Source organism: Syngnathus floridae, chromosome 9 (assembly GCF_059516105.1).
Source record: "Syngnathus floridae isolate MCC-2025c chromosome 9, RoL_Sflo_1.0, whole genome shotgun sequence".
NCBI classification, from domain to species: domain Eukaryota; kingdom Metazoa; phylum Chordata; class Actinopteri; order Syngnathiformes; family Syngnathidae; genus Syngnathus; species Syngnathus floridae.
Window position 1 is genome coordinate 10604894 of NC_142421.1, and position 23655 is coordinate 10628548.

The 23655-nt window shown below is 37.5% G+C and overlaps 1 protein-coding gene across 1 annotated transcript in view; it reads right to left on the bottom strand.

Annotated features, from left to right (window-relative positions):
* wdr11 (WD repeat domain 11) overlaps positions 1-21608 on the bottom strand; it is a 35313-nt gene extending 13705 nt beyond the window's left edge. Inside the window, exons 1-18 of the mRNA XM_088385221.1 lie at positions 21412-21608; positions 20069-20180; positions 16183-16336; positions 15752-15925; positions 14991-15192; positions 13127-13292; positions 11320-11431; positions 10538-10736; positions 9908-10008; positions 9171-9347; positions 6779-6863; positions 5399-5505; positions 4651-4726; positions 2878-2986; positions 2154-2275; positions 1926-2073; positions 1094-1200; positions 456-570 (exon numbers count right to left, since the gene is read on the bottom strand). Of these exons, the coding sequence (XP_088241347.1) occupies positions 456-570; positions 1094-1200; positions 1926-2073; positions 2154-2275; positions 2878-2986; positions 4651-4726; positions 5399-5505; positions 6779-6863; positions 9171-9347; positions 9908-10008; positions 10538-10736; positions 11320-11431; positions 13127-13292; positions 14991-15192; positions 15752-15925; positions 16183-16336; positions 20069-20180; positions 21412-21497 (2352 nt within the window). The 5' untranslated portion in view covers positions 21498-21608. The remainder of the gene's footprint in view (positions 1-455; positions 571-1093; positions 1201-1925; positions 2074-2153; positions 2276-2877; positions 2987-4650; positions 4727-5398; positions 5506-6778; positions 6864-9170; positions 9348-9907; positions 10009-10537; positions 10737-11319; positions 11432-13126; positions 13293-14990; positions 15193-15751; positions 15926-16182; positions 16337-20068; positions 20181-21411) is intronic.
* Between the last annotated feature and the right edge of the window lie 2047 nt (positions 21609-23655).

Below are 23655 nucleotides of genomic sequence, written 5' to 3' on the forward strand. Positions count from 1 at the left end.
GGAAAATAAAGTCCAGTCTGTTACAGTTGTAAAAAGCATGAAGTTGAGCTCAAAATAGGATTGTCAAATATTATTTGAGATAAAAGTACAAGTCCAAGTCAGGATTGAAGGCGCTTTAAGGAATAATTAACATCTCTGTGGCTTGCTTTTTGCTTCTATTTATCTATACAAAGCTTATTAACCTTGACAGTGAGTTTGTACAGCAAAATGTTGCATTTAATGTGAAGATTTGTTTTAAGACCACAGTCAAAGTTTGATGAGCTACAAGGTGAATGGTCTTGGCACTCAAAACATGTAAGCAACAGCACGAATTGAGCCATGTCACACATGCAAGAAGATAACTTTTTTCACTTTCTTTGAGCATGTCTATGGGAATTTAGCATTGCAGAAATGTAGAAAGCACCATAGTTAAATACATACTATGTATCAATTCTCATAAGCTCACGAGGCCTTACCTCCTTGGTGTCCCAGACCTCTGCTCCATCGGTGTACATAACCAAGAGCTTCTGGTTGCCTTTGCCTGGGGCAAAGCGAATTTTCTTCACCCAGCCGCGATGAGTTGGTATTCCCCTGAATATCAATGGCATTGGGGCATTCAGTCATCTTAAAATACATGTTATCACCCATTATGCAAAACTGCATCTTAAAATTTCATGCTTGGTGATTTTTGTTTTTTACATGTTCATGTTTGACCACAAGAAAAACCAGATGATAGGGATAAGTATCCGTCTACAAACAATGTTTACATTACCAAGATTCAAGTAGGATTCACCAAATTTTAGACTTTTTAATTCAATTCAAGACAAATCTTTCTGACAAACAGAAAAACCAAACATTTATAATAAAATATACAAAGTAAATATAATAATATTTACTACTGTGAATACATAACACTGAACCAACACTTTGTATTTCTCGAAAGCCGATTGGCTGCAATCTAAATTATTCCTTGGGCTCAAATAGGTGTAATACAAAACACACTGAAAGCATTACATCTTGCATTTAAAATAAATACATCCCTACATGAATGTAAAAAAATATTTAAAGGGAAAGTCAAGTCAAAAATGTTCTTCACAAATATATGTAAAAATACCTTGACAAACGTGCTTTAAGGTCCCAGAAGTTAAGATTTCCATCCACATCACCGAGCACCAGGGTATCACCTTTCCAGGCAATGCAGGCAATACTACCCATACTGCCCTGCAACATATTAAGACAATTCCACATTTCCAAATGTAACCCGATCACTGACATATTTGTGTTTTGAATGCAAAGCATAAGCGAATAAGGTCTATTAATATTTATGACAGCAAGGCGGTAAACATGCATGGATGAGTTAAAGTTAGATTATGTCACTAGACAAGACTGGTGCTTTGGAGTCGCTGTAAGCGTCTCACCTCCAGTCTGTATGGTGTAGCTGACAAGATAAAACATTTTGGGAGAGTTTGTGTCAGTATGCTGACACAGATATGAAGGCTGCAAAGCCTTTGGGGTATGCAAATCCATGTGAAATGAATCTACATCAGTCATGAAGTTATGAAGGACTTCAAATCCCTTGATAACCCCTTTGGTCTCTACAACTGTACTGCGAGAGAGCGGGAAAACACACTTGCTTAAGAATCCAATCTGCTGCTTAGAAATAGAACGTGATATGTGATTGTTATTCCTCATTACAAGCACATAGAGCTAGAAGGCACTAAGAAATACTGAAGGCCACCCCAAGCTCTACGCCCGGAGAAATTAATAAACAAAAAAGCCATCCACTAGCATCCTGTAATTACCACACAGGCAGCCACTCATTACACTCGGGCCTACTCTTCATAATTCAGAGTTACGAGGTGTAGGAATGCCTTCAAGAAAGAAAAAAAAAAGAGAGCCAAAATGACAACACAAACAAACAAAAAATAATTATAGTCTGGACTCACATCAGGAGGGATACGGGCACCATCTTTGACAGTGTTGCCCTCAACAGTGATATGGTAGACCTGCCCATCTGTGTCAGTGAACACAAAATGTTCCCTGGCAGATATGGCCTGGGTGGTCTCCGACTTGCTCTCTGCATCCTGCAGTAGGCTGGTGAAGGAATCAAACACATTTGCTCATCTGAAGTAACTGTGTGTGACCTATAAACAAAAGTGCTTTGGAGTGCTAACCTGATTACTGAGGATTCAACACTATTTTGCTCAGCGTCAGACACTGTTTGACGAGCCATGGCCTCCCTTGCCGCCATCTGCTTCTTCTTTAAACTCTTCAAGTTGTGCGATGGGGACCATTCCTTAAATTTGAGATTTGAAGAGCAAAGGGTTAAAAGCAGAAAGAGACCAAAGAAACTGCTGTGTTTTCATTCTCACGTAAAGGTGGTAAAAAGCACACAATAGGTACTCCCCAATCTTACTCCCTAGGAACATCTGCTGGAGTACTATAGCGGTGGTCTTGGATCTCAGGTTTGCAATCAATATAGAAATAAGACAGCAATATGATACTGAGGAAGGCCAGCATGTATTATTAAAGATACTGGTGGTTTTATTTGTTCTGTAGAGGATTTTACAGCAGCACAGTAAAGTTTGTCCCATATAACTCTTCTTTTATGAGTATGGCCTAAAGATGCCATTGTGTCTTGCTGAGCAAGGATGTTTTGTTAGAGAAATCAGTCCAATTGCCCACATGAGCTCAGGAGGTTGTAGAATAACAAAAGGTAAGAGAAAATTACTAGAATCATCAACATATTCTGTTTTAGGGATTATTGTGGGCAAAATATGGAAACATCAACAGCAGATGACAAACTTTATATAGTCTTCAATTTTAGTTAATGTGTCAATTCATGTCATGGAAAAGATACGACAGTTAACAAAAGAAATAATGAGAGGTTCATCTTACCAGAGCTGTAACGGTAGGGAAGTTCTTTGCCATCTCTCGAAGAAGTGTCCCTGTCCTGACGTCCCACAGCTCCAGCGGTTTGTCTCTGAACACCACTACCAGGTACTGCCTGTGGATGTATATGGGAAACAACAAAAACATGACAAGAACCTTAATTTATGTATGTCTCTGGTTGCCAAAAGTCTGGAAGGGCAGCTCCAGTGAATGGCAACTGGTTAACTTTCATTTCGTGATAACTTCAGACCTTTCTTTCTTGTAGGAGTAAATTCTTAAGTGTTTAAGTGCTTCTTTGTATGCAAATGCCATGGTAACCTTTTGTGCTTATACTTTATTGTAAATGCCGCTGCTGTTACACAACCTGATGTCTAAATATCTAATGTGATGCATTAAGTTTTGATCTTTGCTGACCCTTGTCAGTAATAGCTTTCTTGTCTGACTTTTTATCATAAATGTCTATCATGGCCTCGGTTAGGATCTTATTGATTAAAAAAAAAAAGGTTTTAGTCTTCTGACATTCTAAATACCATATTACTGTCCATTTCTGACAGTTTACATGTTTCCCTGCACCCAATTTCATTTCTTGTACTTGCTGACCAAACCGATGCAAGAAAATTGAAGGTCTGAAATTGCCCAGTTATTATCTATAGCGCTAAACTAAACACAATTGACTACAAATCACTTGGCAACCAGGTGAATGCAAACAAAGTTGTGTAAGGAAAAAAAAAGAAAAGAAAAAAAAAAATCTATACATTTATTAAAAAATCCAACCTAACTGGCCCAATGTGGAAAAGCATTTGATTGCCCCTCATTAAATCATGAATCAATTAACTGTGATTAGCCACAAATTTTATATAGCTGTGTTAAATTACATTGACCACATCCAAGACAGATTCCTGCCAGACTTGGTGAATCAGAAAATCACTTAATTAGTGCCTATAAGACAAAGTAGGTTACAAGGTCTTAAAAAAAGAAATGCACCATGCCACAATCTGAAGAAAAAAACAAAGTGACTATGATCTATATCATTTCAGAAAAATTTACAAAGAAGGTTTTGGTACTCCAGTGAATTACAGTCAGAGCCATTATCCACAAATTGGGAACAGTGGAAACCTTCTAAAAGTGGTCAGCGGATGAAAATTACTCCACGAGTGCAACGACATAACCAAAAAACATACGGCCTTTTTGCTCACCCCCATATAACAGTAAGAATGACAAAAAAGCAAAAACGGCCTCCATAGCAGAATCCCAAGGCAAAAAGCACAGCAAGCTGACAAAAGAGGCACACAATGACTCGTCTCACATTTGTAAGATAATATCTTGATGATTGCCAAATATGCCAAGACTTTAGTTGAAATATTATTAGGAATGATGCCACAACAGTAAAACTTGACGTGCTATCTTCAACACCTTGCATAAAACTAAAAATAACAAAGTTGATTAGAAGAAAAAAACATCCTGTCGACAGTCAAACATGATAGTGACAGCTTAATGCTTCTCTACTCCAGGACCTGGATGATTGATAGGTAGGAATGAATTCTATTGATTTTCGGAAAATGCTGCAGATAAATCAATTGTGCATCATTTTTTGCCTTTAAGATCGAAAGATCCAAATCATAGTATGGATTTAAATCCAAATGAGATTCCGTGGTACAACCTTCAACAGAGTTCAATCTCGAAAATCCTCCGATATGACTGAGTTAAAACAATTCCATTACAGCACTACATCACCACTTATCGCAACCACTTGGAAATTGGCAAAAACAGATCACTCACTTCAGATGTGAAACCTTTATCATCTCAATGGGTGGCTCGTCATTTCCTCGCTCACCTCTGAATGCAAAACATCGTCCTGGAAAATAGGAACATATGCAAGAATAGATCAAGTGAGTAAGCTCATCAATGCACAGGTGAAAAGACCGATTCTTTCAATTTCACTTTAATGCTGGTTCCTCAAGGTATTGACCCACCTTTTCAAGCCTTAGGGGAGGAAACAACCATCGACCTGCTCTTACCTGTAATGTAATCTACACTTTTCTCAGAATTGCAGCCATTAAATGAGAAATCATGCAACTAGCCAAATGAAAGAATCAACACAAGATTGCCCTTCAGGTGTAATCTACAGTATCACACACACCAAAAGAGGTACTCATCTGATTTGGTGAAAGCCATTTTGTAAACTAGTTTATAGCAAAAAAGTTACAGTGCACAGCAGTTTGGCTCGAGGCTTTCTTGGGGGAGCATGACTCCACATAAGTTTTATGTCAAGGCTGCATTAAAAGTACTGTATACCTAAAAGGAACAGACCTAGATATAGGTCTAAGAACACTTTTGAGACCATAAAAGGCTAAATTATAATGAACACAAATGTCTTAAAGGCATCTTCAGGATTTCAATAGCCAACTTTACATCACCTGGTTGCACTCAATGTGTACGTACATCATATTCCACATTTGTTTGTGTGAACAATCTAGTTTGCGCCCCTTTTTTTTGCACAGCAAAGTGTTGTTTGTGTGTTTCTCACCAGTAGGCATATCGACGTACTGCAACTCATTCCGAACCAAGCCCATGTTGTTAGGAGAAGAAGTGGCAAATGACAGAAAACTGGTGAGACTCACCCACTCAATACCCCTGTGGAATGAACACACAAGCTGAGTCAAAATTACATAGTAAATCAAATCAGCCAAGTGTGCAAAATAAATATATATTTCTTTAGAATTCTGTGAGCAGAAACTGTCCCATAATGAGATGGTAAGGACCCACATGATTAATTAGTCAATTTTCCCTGGAAATGTAAATGTGATGCTAAACAGTTTGGCCTCCTTGGCTTCGTTGGGGCATCGACTGCTAGCCTCATCTCCATAAAGGCTTCTTGCTACCCCCACCTGAATTGAACTGCCACAAGTTATAGCACTGGAATCAACAGCAGTATGGGACACCATGGAAATGTTCAGTGTGGAAGAAACTTTGAAATCATATGCAAATTATTGATGCAGCATTAAAATGCCACACACATTTGTGTTCGTCTGTGTATTTACAAATTATACCTCCATTCTGTTTTCATTAATCTTGCAACCAGTTACCAATTAACTTACAATTCAGGTTGTTGAAATTTGGCGGGAAGCCAGAGGAGCTGGACAAAATCGATGCACACACAGAGAGAACATGCTAAATCTAAGGCAGGGGTGTCAAACTCATTTTTTTCGCGGGCTGCATTGTAGTCATAGCTTCTTTTGGAGGGCCATTATGACTGTCAACCCAAATAAATGTATGAGCACCTCATTGTATACAGTAAAAGCTACAAAACAAACTGACAAATAATATTAATATTATTAAAAAAAAAGACATTATTAAAAGTGAAGACAATTTGCAATCCTAGTAATGACACACGAATTTGATGTACAATTTGTCTTTGCGGGCCACATAAAATGATGTGGCGGGCCATATCTGCCCCCGGGCCTTGAGTTTGACACCTGTGCTCTAAAGTATCAGAATATGGGATACTACAAATGATGGTGATTTGCAAGCCTATGTCATTGCTCACTTAATTTCTGAAGGGGGGCTCAGGACCGTCGCTCGAGATGAGAGAAAATAGTCTAACAGTTTAAGAACAATGTTTCTGAAAATACAAGTGCAAGGAATTCAAGGATTTAATCATTTACGGTCCAGAACCGCTGCCGGCTTCTAAGGGCCTGAGCTCATCTAAAACAGATTGCAGCAAAAGTGGAAAAAAGTGTGCTGTGGTCCAATGAATCCACATTTCAAATTGTTTTGGGAAATCATGGATGTTGTGTCCTCCAGGCCAAAGAGCAACTGGAATTGTTATCAACTCAAAGTTTAAAAGCCATGGCATGGTTGGCTAGGGTTACTTAATGTCAATGTGCACAGTGACTTCACATCTTACCTTACTTCACAAGAATGGACACTGAGCTCCTTGTGGAGGAGACCACTGGTAAGGTTGTAGACCAATACAGACCCATTGCTGGTGCCTGAGAATAGACAAAAAGCAGTGCAGCAAGATAAAGAGTAGGGATGAAGCAAAATTAAACTCCTTGGCCACAAATGTTAAATCGAATCAATCAATCAACCAATCAACCAATCAATCAATCAATCAATCAGGCTGCCTGTGTCATGAGTTAGTACTGTGGTCAGAAGATATTGTGTTTAATAGGCCTACATATTTTCGACTGATATTATCATAAGCAATAAAGAGACATAAAAAAGTTGAGATTGTTAACTTTTTCATAAGTTCAGCAGGGGACCAAATACTGAAATTATTCTTTCCTTATTATATTAATATTACAAAAGTATAACTTTCTTATTGCTTGAATATTACACTAGCATAATATAACAGCATTTATTAGTTGCCATACACCAATAAGCAACAACTTGACATCAATAAAAAAACCAACTTTTTTTACTGGTACATTTAAAATTCCTCTGCAATGCTACATTCTGATTTTGTTTCTCATTTTTAAACTGTATATGATTGCTTAACACATTAATGATACAATCTCTGAATCTCATTTCAGACATCATCCAGCATCTTTTTAACAAGTATTTTGAAAATGAATCACTCATTTGAGCCAGCTCACTCGGCATTGACGCATAAAATTCAATCCCTTCCACCAATTTTTCGCTGTTCAGGAATTACGTTTATTCTCTCTATCATAATCGTTCAAGAGGAAATCCAATTTACATTGCTGTTTATTTTATGTTACATACACCACAGAGAGAACCTATAACACTTCCCTCGTGGGTGACATAAAATATATTTCTTTGTATATACTCATGGTAGTCACAGAATTAGTCCTATGAATGAGATCAACTCCCACTTGGCTCCTCAACGAGGGTTTTTCCCCTGTGTAAACACAATGAATAATTTTCAGATTTGTTGCTTGATGTAAACTACTCCCACTCTTATCAAAATAAAGAAGTGAAGCTTTTCCCTGGGGTAAGAAGATCCGTAACGCTTCAAAAAGCCTTTCTACAATGGCTGCCGTAGGATACAGTTGAGTCTATTCATTTGAGCAGCCCCCCCCCATAATTTCCATAATATCTTTTATTTCTTATTCACCCATGGACAGTCCTCTCGATTCATTTTGGTTAAAATAGTTTGAATGCAGTCAACCTAATCAAGAATTTCAGTGATTTTCTTTTCGAAAAATCAATATAATTCAAGTAGGCAAAGAAACGTACCGGTCAGTCATGTTCCAATACTTTTATGCACATTTCAAAACCCAACTGACTGCCCGCGGCAACTTCCCAGCACAGGCCACCTTCAGACAATGGCAAACCAAGGCCAGGCCAGATTTCTAATAAGTCACAGCCACAGAGAATAGCCCAAAAGTGACAAAAGCCGAGGAATAAAAGATGTTTTAAGATAAGATTTATGCAGTCCAATGTGATTTTACAGATAAGGCTGCATAATGATGAGAACCTAGATTTCTTTTTCATATTTAATCAAATTTACTTCAACACCAATCATTTTGTGTGCACTCAGTTGGTAAATGAATGTAGCCTGTAACTCATCCTCAGAAATGTTCCATCTGGAGGTCAACACAAAAAAATATATATATACCACTGTATATGTGACGATACAGTAGATGCTTATTGGATGTTTTTTAATAGAACAATATCTCATTGCAGTTTAAATTTACCAGTTACATCAGTTTTCAAGCAGGTGTTCATTCTAACAAAAACAGAAGGTAAAGGAATCCCATCAATTTCATTAGACACATGGGTAATGCTGTGGGAAGTTAATTTATCATTCCCTACACTTTCAAAAGCACTGATGCAACCCGTTTCGGAAACGAGCAATAGTGATGAAACAACACCAACTGAGGGGACACAAATCTCTGATCAGGTTTTGAGAACAGCTCAAAACAACATGTCAACAACTTCTGACATGACAATACGGAATTAATTGTATCAACATGTCAACATGTTCTACTTTCTAACCATATGGCACAAAAGATATATCTTATTCTTGTAACCTTTATTTATGCAGATAAGGCATTTGAGACCTGTCAATCAATCATAAGCCTACGTTTAACTCAAACAGTGTTCCACACAATTCACCCTCAACTTCAGCTCCGCAGAATTTTTTTTACTTTTAGATAAAGGTGCTTTCCACCTTTCAGAAGTGAATTCTTCCCCTCCTTACTTATGGTAGTAGTTAATGGTCAGTAAACCCATTCATTGGTTCAGGGCAGAGGAAGCAAAATAAAATCAGTGTGGAAATATTTATCTGTCTTTGTATTAGTAGGCGAGTATGTGTTTGCAACAGAACCTACCAACAGCCAGCATCGGTTGGTAATGGTTGATGTTTTTGGTTGTAAGAGGTGGACACATGCGGATGGCAAAAGGTGGCAGTGGCAAACCAGAGAGGAGTCCGGTCAACAGGAACTTGAGCTGGACTTCTTGCTGGTTGGAGGATGGAAGAGGGGCCTCACCAGCGATTAAAGTTTGACCTAGAGATAAAAAATGTTACACCACACCATTTTAAACTAAAATAATTGCACCTTGATTTTTTTTGTCATTATCTTGCAGTCTTATGCAAAGTTCATTCAACTGTCAAAAAAAGTAAACATTTGGTTTTCCTAGGGATATATAGATATATATTATATACAAATGTTGAATCATAGCAATCAAAAAATATTAAGCACCAATTATCTTATTTTTATTGTCACTTTATCATCGCTGTTTTATTTTTAAAGGACTGAAACATACCGAGAATCGTATACCCTGAATGGTAAGTATTTTCTTTCTGGTCTGCAGAGAAAGTCTTCTTCACTCAAAATCAGCCCCCCCAAAAAACCAACAGACTGCAAATAATGCTTGCGATAGCAATTTCTGCCAACACGAAATGACCAACAGACAATTTATGAGATGATTTGTATGGGCTGTCTACAGTAAGAATACTGTGCACAAATAGCTGTTTTCAACAGGCATCGAATAACTCAAAAAAGATTACAGACAAATGTGTACTATGTTGACACACAATAGTGCAGAAGATGCTGAGCAGACGTACCTATCATGCTGTTGAGAGAGAGATTTTGAATATGTTTCTGGTTTGGAGCCAGCGGAGCTCCACAAAAGGACACAGGGGAGTAGAGCGGGGATAAACCTGAACTGCAACACAAGGGCCAAGATCAAAATTTAATCCAATAGATCATGGAAGTATGGCACTGCATCTGTCTTACGTGAGTTGAAGCCAAGAGAATTTTAAGCATATTAAGACTCAGCAGCAATATCATAAGGTGAAGCTATGAGGCAAACATCACATGCATTTTTAATTAATACTGTTAGGATGGATGGATGGAGGATTTATTTGCCTATACAGTATTACCTTGATAGTAGGCACATAAAAAAAAAAAAAGAGAACTACAGTTATGTCTCCCTAACAGAAGCTTAGAAATTTCATATCAAAGAAAAGCGGGATAGCTTAAATCCTGCATGGCCTACCTGCAACAGTCTCTAAGAAGCCTAAATTTAGGTCAGAGGATTATGCAGTTTTTAGGAAAGTTTATTTAAGGCGTCTGAAAAAAATAGTCTGACTCTTACTGTGACTTCATCCTTCACTTTAAGCCTGTTTGTGAATCAATGTCACTCCAGAAATGTTGAGCAGTGTGTGTGTGTGTGTGTGTGTGTGTTTGTGTACCTTGGATTGGCAGTAACTCTGCCTGCAACGGCTTTAAGCTCCCATAGCATGACTCTGCCATCGCTGACCATGAGAGCGGCATTATTTTCATTGATGGGGCAGATAACCATGCGATACGGACGGACAGTCTTGGTGATACGGATAGCATCGCACTGAGAGCGGAGGTCATACACAAGCTCCTGGGCACTCTGTTCTGGGTCTGAGAAAAAAAAAGAATAAATTATATAGATATGACTGAAAGGTAGAAAGTCAGGAAAAAGATGCAGGAATGAGGGGGCATGCTGACAGCTGTTGAGCATGTGAATAAAAAAAGACAAGTGTGGAACAAGGCATTGGTTAGGTGTTAATAAAATAAAAGAGGCAAGGTTATAAATGGGATGGATAGTAGAAAAGGTAAGTGTGAGGGGAAGTCAGAGTAGAACTATAAAGCGAGAGGATTTAAGGAGATAAGTACCAGGAACAGAAATATGCGTTTAAATGAGGGTGTGAAAGACTCAAAAGAAAATGTGGGGGAAGCAAGAAAAGAAGCTGCAGAGATGGGCAAAGAGGAAATAAGGCAGAAAGAAAAAGAGATTTGCTGAGACAATAGACTCCCGTTGGCCTGTAACACTAAACCAAAGATAAATGAGATAGTAAGAACCTGAATGCCCAGTGGAGCATAGAGAGAAAAGCCTTAGGCTCCAACTGCACTATATGACGGCTGAATCAATGAAGAGGGGAAGACAGCGTTTCACGCGAGTTAGTAGAAATGGTCCCCATTGCATGTGCGAGGTTGGGCATACCTGTTGCTGCTGATCCTTCTTCAAGAGTTGTGGTGGAACGGCACACGCGAAGGGTGATGCATCCGTTCTCATGGAGGCAATACAGGGCATCCCTCTGGGCGCAGGGGATCACCTGACATATACAGTTGAGGTAAAGATCATTGCGTTTGCGATCATTCGCCATTCTGCCGGCGACATCACGTCGCGACTAAATGTGTTCATGTTCTGTTGCACTCCAGCCAGTTTCACAGATAATGGTCACAAATTGCTATACAGTAATCCCTCATTTATCGCGGATAATTGGTTCCAAAAACCACCCGCCATAAGTGAAATCCGCGGAAAGATGCTAATTCACGATCGTGCTAACACACGAAAACGGACTTCTAAAGGAATGTAAACGAACATTTGGAGCAATATTACATTGTCCTAAAGGTTAGACACACGTTTCCTCAATTTAGAAGTTTTATTTTGACTTTTAAATTGTTTTTTAATTTGGAAAAGAAATCCGCGATGTAGTGAAGCCGCGATAAACGAAATGCAAAGTAGCGAGGGGTCACTGTAAGGGCAATGAGCAAGATCACAATATAAACAACAGCATCAAGTACAAAAACAGACAATGTGTCATACAAGTGAGAAACCTGGTGAAAAAAATGAGGGGCATTGATTTTATCTGACTTTTAAGGAGCAGTTTGTGTTTTTTTTTTTTTTTGGACAGCATACATCGCCACGTAGATAGTCTGACTAGCTTGTAGGAGTAGATAGTTTAGTTCGGGGGAAACAGTTCACACAGGGGGAAGCATGAAACATCTTTAATTTTAAGTAAAAACTGATAGCGCATGTGTAAATGATAAATGGAAAGAAGTGAAGCATGGTGTCTAAATGTCTTTGAATTGCGATGTTTTTACCCTCTACATTAACGCACGCTTAAGCTTTTACCATCAGTCATGTAATTAACTGTGGGGGAGGCACTGGAAAACACGGAAAAAAGGAGTACTTGCATATGCAAAGCATCTCATCACGTTCCAGAACAGAATTGGCTCAATGAAAAAAATCAGGGGTCACCAACATGGAGCTCATAATAGCTCTCAAGGACTTCACGAGCTGCACTATTGTGATTGTGATGTGTGAGAAAGGTTGTAAAAGTGGTCATTTGAAAATATTAACGCATTGAGCAGTTTATCGAAATAAAGACTTGTATAGTGACATTTCGTTTTCTTTTTATATGCTGTATGTGTAGACATAAATAAAAAATAAAATAAAGTCATCTATTTCTAATTAAAAATCTGTTCTCCAGTTGAAAGAAAATTGTCACCTAAAGGTCACCGGTGCGACTGAACCTAATTATTACGATAAACAAGACATCAGACATCAAGTTCAATGCCGGGCTCTGCTGGCTTCTTATTGGACTTTAATGAGATTGAGAAAGAAAAGTAGAAAACGTTATCATTTGTGCTGGGCGTGTAGTTGTCCTCTTGGATGATTCATCTATAATCAAAGATTTTTGTAAAGCCCGGTGATAAATAGAGTACACTACTTTGAGGGGAGGCACAGACGGTGAGGAATGAAGTACGTAAGAGCTCAACAGTACTGGCACAGACTTACTTTAGCGAAATGAACCATCCGGGGAATAACAATAGGTTTCAAAACATTCAACATTCATGCTGAAGGTGTTTTAATATCAGGGCCTTGTTAATTAAATAAAGGCTGAGAGTAAAACTAATTTTGAACTTGGGTGATCAAAGTCATATTCTTACAATGAAGTTAGTCTAATTTATATAAGACTTTAAATGCATACAACCCTGGTGATAAAAGTTACGCAGAGCCTCACCTGGATGAAGGGCACTCCCGAACGCTCAATGGCAACAACTCCCACAGTCTGGCTGAGCTCCAAGTCTAGAATGAGGATCTCCCTGGGATAAAGCAGCAACATGTGGTTCCTTTTGGAGGGCAGGTAAGACAGCTGCAGGCAGTCGTTCAATGTCACTGCCTCTGCGCTATGGGCCACAAAGTTGGGGGCAGACAAAAGAGAAAGACAGTTTGTCAAATTATTTTTTTTTTCTCCACACATTCGATACTTATATATTATACCTAGATTCTACTGTCCATCACCATTTTACGATAAGATCACAGACAGAGAAACACCTGATAAACGCCAGCTAGTGAGATCATGATATGGTGAAGGCGATGAAGCTAAAAATGACTTGAGAAAAAAAAACATTAGGAGCCGTTGAGTTCCGCAAGATTAGAAACTCCTTGATGCAGGCAAATGGGGTCAAAAATGAGCAAATGTCGAAGTCTTCTATCTATCAAAATCAATTCTGATCTAGCTATCAAATATATCTATTCCACAATAATAAGCGTCTGTGCTATATTGCATTGGAAGGGGATTCTAATACAGGCTGTTGCTCTATTGTGTCTTTTTCAGTATTTCGAAACATTTACCCACTTGTATTTTTATGTTGCCTAGGAAACTATTTTTTCTTAGAGTTTAGAGCTCAGAACTCATTATATCTACAAGGTCCCTCTAAATCAGACATAAACATACAGATTTGACTGTGCGTGATAACTGTACACAAAGCTGAGAGCCGAGAATCAGATCCTGCATTCATGTTTGCGTAAACTGCCAGATTAGTGGCTGCCTATTGAGACATTTATGACATAATGCAGTAATTAAGACAGCATGTTTAAGACTTTTTTTTCAAATCGGCCACCTATCAAGCGTAGGAAAATAATTGCGAGAGAGACTAGAATAAGATTTTAAATAAAACAAACATGAAATGGACATGATGAGCGAGGAAGGAGAAAGAATGAAGACAAGCAAGATAAAATGTGTGCGTGCATTTGTGTGACTGAGTGTTACTATGGGTGTGCGCCTGTGTGTATCAAGCCTATTAGCTGGGTGTGGAGACACACTGCAGGGAGCAACTGTTAGGAATAAGCCAGTTTAACAGGCACAAGCATAGTGGATGACAAAAATGAATGCTTGGTCCATATTTATACTGTTTTCTTTAAAAAGAGGTTCATGTGGTAGCCACATAACTTCAAATAAAGGCAACCCTTACATGTTTTCTTCAAATGTTCAGGGACATTTGTTACTAGTCTTCATGCAATCTATATTTGGCAACTTCCTGATTGGTTTGACATGTTATTGAAATGTTTGAAACCATCTGATAATTTGGCAAATGTGTCACCGTAAAAATGAGCTCACAATAAAAAATCTTGTACCAGATCCGGTATGCATAGTTGGCATTTGTCAAAATTTATTCGAGCCTTTCCTTTTAACAACAACCGCGGGGATTTGAAGCCATATGGTTCATATGAGCTGTGCTTTTGATATCAAAACAGTAACTGGCACAGCTACAGCCAGTAAACTGAGGTGAATGTTTTAAAAACAAACTAAAACATACTGTACATATATAAACATAATAATAACAATAAATAAATTGGCCCTTAAAGAAAAACCTTCACATTAAAAGTATGGCTGGAAACTAGCAATTGAGGTAAATTGTGTTTTAACGCTATACTACATAATTGGTAAATATAAATATGAAAATCTAGTGTATTATTTTGTTGATGTGGTCATATACATATATGTATTCTGGCAATACTTGTAACTACATGTTCCAGGTATATTTGATGTGTCTACTTATTTTCAAATACAGTTCTGAAGATGTATGAAAGGTGGCTCTTACGTGGGCTTTTCATTGGTAATTAGCACTTTGACCTTGTTGAGAGCTTTCTTGGCACCGGTAGGAGGCGGGGCAGCTGTGGGTGCAGGCTTGGTGTGGGCGGGGCTTGCGTGTGGGCTTGCAATGTAAACCTTTTTGCCCGCACTTCCTGGTGGTTTTGAGTGGGAAAAGTCTGTGATGAAGACAATTCCTTCGCTCGTCAGCACTGGAAAAAGACAGTAAAAGATCTCGGGCACTTTTGTCATGAAAAGTCAAGTGTTAATTACACAACAGCTTCAATTAGACATTATTGTAGAGGCGCAACGATTAATCGACAACCAATCGAATATCCAATTAATCTATTAATCTTATTAATAAAATCATTACGATTTTTTTCATTTAAAATTTATCTGAAATTTAAATTTAAAATAGTCCATATGCTCAAAATTCCAGCCTCTCTATTCTAAATATTCTCTAGTTTCTGTAGTATTCCATAAAACGGGATCCATTAACTTTGTGGTGAACAGAATAAAACATTTCCTTTTAATTTGAATACTTTCATCAACATTTTTGCCTTTTCTTTTATGTTTTACGAATCAAATCACTAACCGAATCATCATTAGTTAACATTTGTGCATTTTCTGCAGTCAATTTGAAATGTCAGGCTTTTGAATAAAGGGGTGAAAATAAAACCTGTTTTGTGTATCTGATTCATTGAATAATCAATAAAATAATCAACAGATTAATCAATTACTCAACTAATCGTTCCATTATTGAGTACATACATGCCATGTTGGATGGGTCAAACGGGTCAAAAGAAAACGACAGGATGTTTTCCGCATAGCTTTTCTTCCACAGCTTGGTTCCTGTGTCTCCATTCCATAGAATGATGTAGTTTGGTGGATGCACGGCCAACAAAAGATCACGGGACACATCCTGATTCCACAGCCACTCCAAATCTGAAGGAAAAGTCGAGGAAGCCAGATAAGAACAGACGGGAATGAAGAAGATGAATGCATAGTGTTGCAGCAGGACACATAGAGTGATGGCAATAGTATTGTAATGAAAACAAATCGCACACAACTTAAGAGTTACTTGACAGAATAGATTGTTTTCTTGGCAAGTCTTGCTTGGGTAATGTCCTGCCCCAGGATAAAGAATCAATTTAAGCTGCTATAAAAATGGAGGTGGGGGGGCGATTTCAACGATCTCTTACCCTGAATGGGTTTGGAGTGCTCTTGGATCTCACAATGGGCAGTGCCACTAACCACATCCCACACTATTATCTTTCCAGAGGCATCTCCCGAGGCCAGTCGCAAACAGTAGGGCGAGCTCAAGTTATGGTAGTAATTTTCTCTTGACCACTTTACCTGGAGGAAGAATTAACAAAATGGCATCATTAGTGATAATGTGGTGTAATTACTTCTGAGTCATGCACAACAATTGCGTTTTTGCGAAATATAAATTTAGCAGCAAAATCCACCCATTTTAATCCATCTCAGGGACGACTGTTTCGCTACTTGCTGTACACTGAAAATAACATCAGGGTTCAGGTAATGACAAATAACAGCTCACTTGTTTTGTGATTTTGGTCATGTAACTTGACGTGTTTGTTCTTCTATTTACTGTAAAGGTACAATACATGCACAGCACGATGTGGGAATGGTTATTAAGGGAGTGGAAAAGGTTTATGTCACATAAACGTATTGGGGAGAGTTTAAAAAGCTTTAATATTGTGTACTGGACCACAATGCAAACAGGAGATTCATGCGCAACCATGACTCACTTTGGTTTCGCTATGCATGATTCCCTCGGGTTAGTGTAGTGTGGTATTTCCGAAGGTGGGCATGTTGCATTGCTTGGCAAGGACAAACCACTCTTCTAATTTACTTCTCATTGACACATCCATTCTCTCTTTTGGTCAACAAAAAACACCACGTGTTGGAAATTTCAATACAATGGTGTTTAAATTTCTTAATACATACATATATAGTTTCTCTTTCGCGGATTTTCATTTTTCGCGGGTGGTTCTGGAACGCATCTCCAGCGAAAAACGAGGCATCACTGCACTATGCCGTGTTTAGACGAGTGGGGGTGCAAAGAACATATTGTGAAGACAATTTCTAACTCTACTTCCTCTTGAAAACTAAACTGATTGAATCACTAAACTGTCCCACAATGACGAAGTAATATACTGCTGCTTCGCTGTCTTGCTCAAGGATACTAAAGAAATTTGTGTTTTGGCATCTCTCTAGCAACCACTTCCCATTTCCAATTATTTTGTCTTCAGTGGGTCTTGAACTTGCAACACTTTGGTGCAATGCTGTTACTGTCGCCCAACTGAATTGTCAAAGATGCATTGTAAAGAATTAATCTCAAAGCACAGGTCATCTTTGAGCAAATGATTTATTAGGAGGGTTTCTCAGTTAAATGTGAGTCTGCGTATGTGACCTTGACCTTTACAATGAAATAAAATGTCAGGATGTTCAAGATTAAATTAATCACTGAAGTTATATTATTGTGCCTCTTCATCTCTCATGTTGACACACAGACGTGACTGCAGGGACTGCTCCAAGCGTTTTAGTGAACAGTCAATGTTTATCTTATGTATTCAGATAACTGTGAGGCTCCATGCTGATGTTTGTGGTTTGTTTATATGCTGCTGTGTATTAAACATAAATACAAGCTCATTAGTGGTTGTGCGCATGTAAATACTTCCTTTTCAAAGAACGTGGGTTGAACATGAGCAATGGTGTTTGGTCTGGACATTTATTGTGTGACTGCATTTAATACGTCAAAGATCAGTAAAGCTGCCTGAAAGCTGTGCAAGTGAAAATAACACGACCGTAAGCAGGTTTTGTCGATGTGCATATGTCCATTTTTGTATGATTTACTACTGACTGGAAAAGAATATAACAAATTTTAAACAGAAAACTGATCATTTGAGCAGTGACTATGCAGTGGAACCACACTTACCCACGGGTCTGCATTTGCGGATTTGCATATTCAAAATTATTTTTTCAATACTTTTTATTATTATTTTTTTGTTTAGTTTTATTCCCCAGCTCCTCTTTTCGTAAGAAACGAATACTGAATGCTTATGAGAATTTTAGGTTAGAAAAAAAGCAAAAAAAAAAAAAAAAAAAGAGTTCAATGTGCATCTATTATACACAATTTTAATGTTCACTATTAATGGCCAGTCCCCATCCTCCATAAATCGCAGGTGTTCACTGTAGACTGCTTGTCATGTAAATGTGTGGCCAGTGCAAAACAATACAAACAATATTTAAAAAAAAAAAAAAAATTGCTCAAATTGGCGTATTTAAATAATTTATTATTTGTCTATTTTAATTCCGTCTTTATAAAGGTTTATTTTTTCCCCATTATCCACTATTATCCAGCAAGATGCCTATTGTGTGACTGTGTTCTGAGAAATTGCCAACTGCAGCAGCGTATCCATGATTAGGTGCATTTGGGAAAAAAGAATGGAAGCCTCAGGCAGAGCTTGCACTCAGATAATCACTGTTGAATTTACGGCCCATTATTAGTCTTCAAAACACACGTGCACACACACACACGCTCAGTCATTGGAGAGAGGCATCGTTCCACAGGATCAATAATGTCAGACAGCAACTACTTAGCTCAAGGTCAAACAATACTAACAATAGATAAATGATACTTTTCTTTCAGAAGGTAGCCTGCCAGCAGCTGTGTGTGTATCTTACTTGACAAATATATCGGTACAAAAAAGCAACAATACATGGAAATATCTAATAAACCCCCTTTACGACGATGTTTTTATATACGCCAGTGCTGGGTGTTATGGGGATAATTTTATATTCTGATATAGGTAACTTCATGTCCTGATAACAACAAATAACCTCATATAATATGTATCTTTAAGATTACATGAAACAAATGCCAATTTTCACAAAAGCTTTGTCCATTTATTTAAATAGAGACATGACAAGATTTCTCCAAATGACAATGTGTGAAAATGTGATGTATGGTTGGAATGACTGCAAAGCACCAGGGATTTTAGAGATCGAATGATGGGTTTCAGAGACAATGAGCTTTTTGTATTTGGGGGAAAAATGGACTTTTTGTGGAATTGTTTTTTGGAAATCTGGCCAAAGGGTACCTTCAAATTTCATTATTTGTCAACATAACTCTACAAAAAAAATCACGTACTTAGCTGATTTCTTAAAATTATTATTTTTTTAAATGTATTTGCAAACATATGCTTTTACTTTGCAAAACAAAGATCAACATTTTTACCTATTTTCTGAACTGTTATAGACCAATCCAGTGACAGAACCATAATTCATGTTTGGAAAGATTGGAGAGAGTGTTACGTTTTCGAGTAAAAGAATAGAAATATAAACTTTTTCAGATTCATTGATAAATCAACAAAATCATCAACAGCTTAATCGATTATCAAAATAATCATTAGTCACAGCTGTATCATAGAATAAGCCCAAGTCAGTTGTTGATAGCTAATGTCACGGACTTCCTGTTTTAACCTCAGTTTCATTGGTTTCGTTCATCTCCATGCAAAATGACCCCATTCTTCAAAAGATTACACAATTACAAGACATAGTGAAAATTTGGCTGAATGACGCGGTTATTATCACTTGAGTGCAGAGAATGAGAGAGAGAGAGAGAAGAGAAGAGAAGAGAAGAGAAGAGAAGAGAAGAGAAGAGAAGAGAAGAGAAGAGAAGAGAAGAGAAGAGAAAAGAGAGAGAGAGAGAGAGAAGAGAAGAGAAGAGAAGAGAAGAGAAGAGAAGAGAAGAGAAGAGAAGAGAAGAGAAGAGAAGAGAGAGAGAGAGAGAGAGAGAGAGAGAGAGATACTTTATTGATCCCTGGAGAAAATTCAATGTCCAGCAATATCCATACCCAAGAATTCTTATGAAAGTTTATGAAACATTAACCCAAGATCATGTCCATGATTGTCATTGTCTTCAACCATGCATTACATTGATTCAACATTCAGAGTATTTTACAGCTTACATTTTAAGTGTATACTAACAATCAAAACCAAAGAAAACTACAAGCATATGTATATCCGTGGTTGTAGCCAAGTAATTACAGAAGCTCTTACCTTGACCACATTGGCTTTGTGTTTTTCTAACACTTGGATTGTCTGTGATGTCTTTGGATCAATAATGAGGATGCTCGAATGACATCCTTGCGCAATCAGCCCTTGCCAGCCCCTATGAAATCGAAAAAGGAGGATGGAGAAGACGGTTGTAGGAACATGCTGTGGAACATTATTTGCTGGTATACGTCCAGTCATATAAAAAGGCATCATGTTGGAACGGTTTAATTCATTTTCAAGGTTCTCTTCCTGTGCATATTTAAGCAAATGTAACTCATAAATGAATCTTTAAACTTAGTAAATACTTTGACTTGCAGAATTTTATGCAGCTATGACAAACTCCCCGTAATAAAGGAGTTGTTTTTTCCTTTTAATAAATCAAGCTTTTGCCGTTTGAAAGCTGTACTCTACTAAATTCCAATGACAATTTGAAAACTGTTCAGCCATAGCTGCAAACACTGAAAATGAAGTGAATCAGATTTGAGTGCAGAAAATGTGATTGGGAAATCCCTAACCTTTATCAAGAAATGGTAATTTTGCTACTTACATATTTACATAGTTAGTCCATACAGATTTTTTTTTACAATTTAGTGACCAATAATTAAAGGGAGTGATGCCACGTGATTTATTGTGACGTAATGCATGTAAGAAAATCCATAAATGTGTAAGAAGTGCATATGGTCGCTGATTTTTGTACATTCAAAATGAAGTTGAGCAGCAAATTTGTTTAGTTTACCTTTTCAAGCAATATTGTAATAATGCTGAAAACCATGATTATCCTGAAAACCCACTATAGCAATAGGAAATGTTCAAACAATTTTATTCCTTTGGCCACTGATTACATTACTATTTATCACAGCCTCATTTAAGGGAGTGTATACTGAAAAAAGGTTAAATAGCCGATGTATTTGTTTATAATTGAATGGTAAATTTATATTCCTCACATTTCCTTCCTTTACCAAAAAAAAAGGGCGCTGATAGTAATAGTATTGGTGCAGCATTTGCATTTAGACCAGCACAATGAATGACATACTTTATGATCAGAATAAAAACGTATTGTTTGCTACACACACGTAATTTGTTACATTTCGAAACAAGGACAAGGATTCATAAATCCAGCAGGCCCAGTAAAATGCCCATCACATGACACGAGATGTCTTCGTTACGTGCATTTTTTTTCAACATCTTGTCAAATACAAAAAGATCAACGGCTAATATTGCGTGCATTTTACTACACTAAGGGAACCGAGTATGAAAAAAAAGAGCAACGCCATTTGCAAAAATAAAATGTAAACACACTGTCATTTCTGATCAATGCATGCTAAGAGAACAGCAGCAGTACTCACCAATCAACAGCCGTTTTATTCTGCAAATTTAGAGTGCCAGTTAACGTCCGAGCCGCGAGTTTGATGTTGACAGTGTACGGAATCATAATTATCGATCACTGCGTACACGTCATTCACGTTGGCTGGGCGAAAGCTGTGACTGTTGACTAGCTTCCTGGCTGGGATATGTTTTGGACGATAGCAGGAAGTAAAAGCGTGTTGTTGAAAACTAAGTCGTGCGGGAGCAAAACCCACCTTCGCCAACGTTCCTCATGTGGACTTGAAACTGAATTGGGTTTCTGGAGCTGAAAAATCCCAGAGCAAGGCAAGACGAAAAGAAAGGAATTAGTGAGGACTATCCAGGGTAATGCATCACTGCATCATATACCAAATGGGGAAATGCGCCCTACAATTTAAATTATTTATTTACTATTATTATTTTTATTTATTTATTTATTTATTTATTTATTTATTTATTTATTTATTTATTTATTTATTTATTTATTTATTTATTTATTTATTTATTTATTTATTTATTCCACAATTGTCTTTCTTCAGCTCCGCCTCCTATTTGTGGTATATAATCTTTCAGTAAATGATGTGAGGACGTTACTGTACATCTATATCACAATATTTTACCGTGTTAGATAGATAGATAGATAGATAGATAGATAGATAGATAGATAGATAGATAGATAGATAGATAGATAGATAGATAGATAGATAGATAGATAGATAGATAGATAGATAGATAGATAGATAGATAGATAGATAGATAGATAGATAGGTAGGTAGATAGATAGATAGATAGATAGATAGATAGATAGATAGATAGATAGACAGACAGACAGACAGACAGACAGACAGACAGACAGACAGACAGACAGACAGACAGACAGACAGACAGACAGACAATTTCAAATTCAGAATGTTAAAAAAATCCAAACAAATGTAATTTAAAATAATGTCTAAAGCATACACTTTTTGTTTTTACTTAATTGTTGGAGGGAAGATCATGTCATCAGAACTGATGTCGTACACATTTGTCTGATAAACAAGTTAAGTGATCATGTGTTTGATGTTTCTCTAAAAAGAGATATAATGACGAATGCTGAACGACTCCCACTATGTCTCTACGCTCTCATCTCTGCCATTGCTGCCTGCTATCATCTTGATCTTTATGTGAGATGAATTCCTCCAGCAAACACACAGCAGGAAGAATAAACTCGGCAGAGGCAGTGAGGCCGAAGGATTCGAACAGATTGCTAGAAAAGCACAGCAAGTTCGGGCTGCACGATACTGGAAAAACATACAATATGCGATATGGGTATTGAAATTAAATTTTTATTTTCTAATGAAATACTTAAATTTTTTCAGAAGGCAAAATATTTAAGTTCAATGTCTAAATCAGTGGTTCTTAACCTGAGGAGGTCCAAATAAACCTGATTTATCGTGTAAATTCTGATTTGCCAGTATGTAATTTGTTTTGAGTTCATGCATTGTGTTGGTTTTGTTCTTTAAACAAGGTGATGCTCATGCACGGCTCATTTTGTGCACTAGTAAAAAACATCTATGTCTTGAATTTAAAAAAAAAAAAATCATTTTTCACTAACGAGGGGTTCGGTGAATGCACATATGAAACTGGTGGGATTCGGTACCTCCAACAAGGTTAAGAGCCACTAGTCTAAATAATTGTAATTACCCCATATAATGTTCTATTATTATATACTATTGCAGGGGTGTCAAACTCATTTTTTTCCACGGGCCGCATTGTAGTCATAGCTTCTTTCGGAGGGCCATTATGACAGTCAACCCAAATAAATGTATGAGCACCTCATATTATATACAGTAAAAGCTACAAAACAAACTGACAAATAACTCGTTTTCAAATCAGACGAGTAAAAACTGGTCAAATATTTAAAAAAAAGATATTATTCAAAGTGAAGACAATTTGGAATTCTAGTAATGACACACATGAATTTGATGCACAATTTGTCTTCGTGGTCCACATAAAATGATGTGGCGGGTCGTATCTGGCCCCCGGGCCTTGAGTTTGACAACGGTGTACTATTGGATGACGATGTACATTTAAGTTTGCGTCTGACTGCTCAAATTCAGATAACGTTATTGTATTTCTTTGTGATACACATGCAGACTTGCATGGGACAAATTGCGACATTGACATTTTTCAATTTTTTGTGCAGCCCTAAGGCAAGTTCCGGCTACCTCAGTTTTTGCGCAGAAAATGGTTTTGCATATCCACAT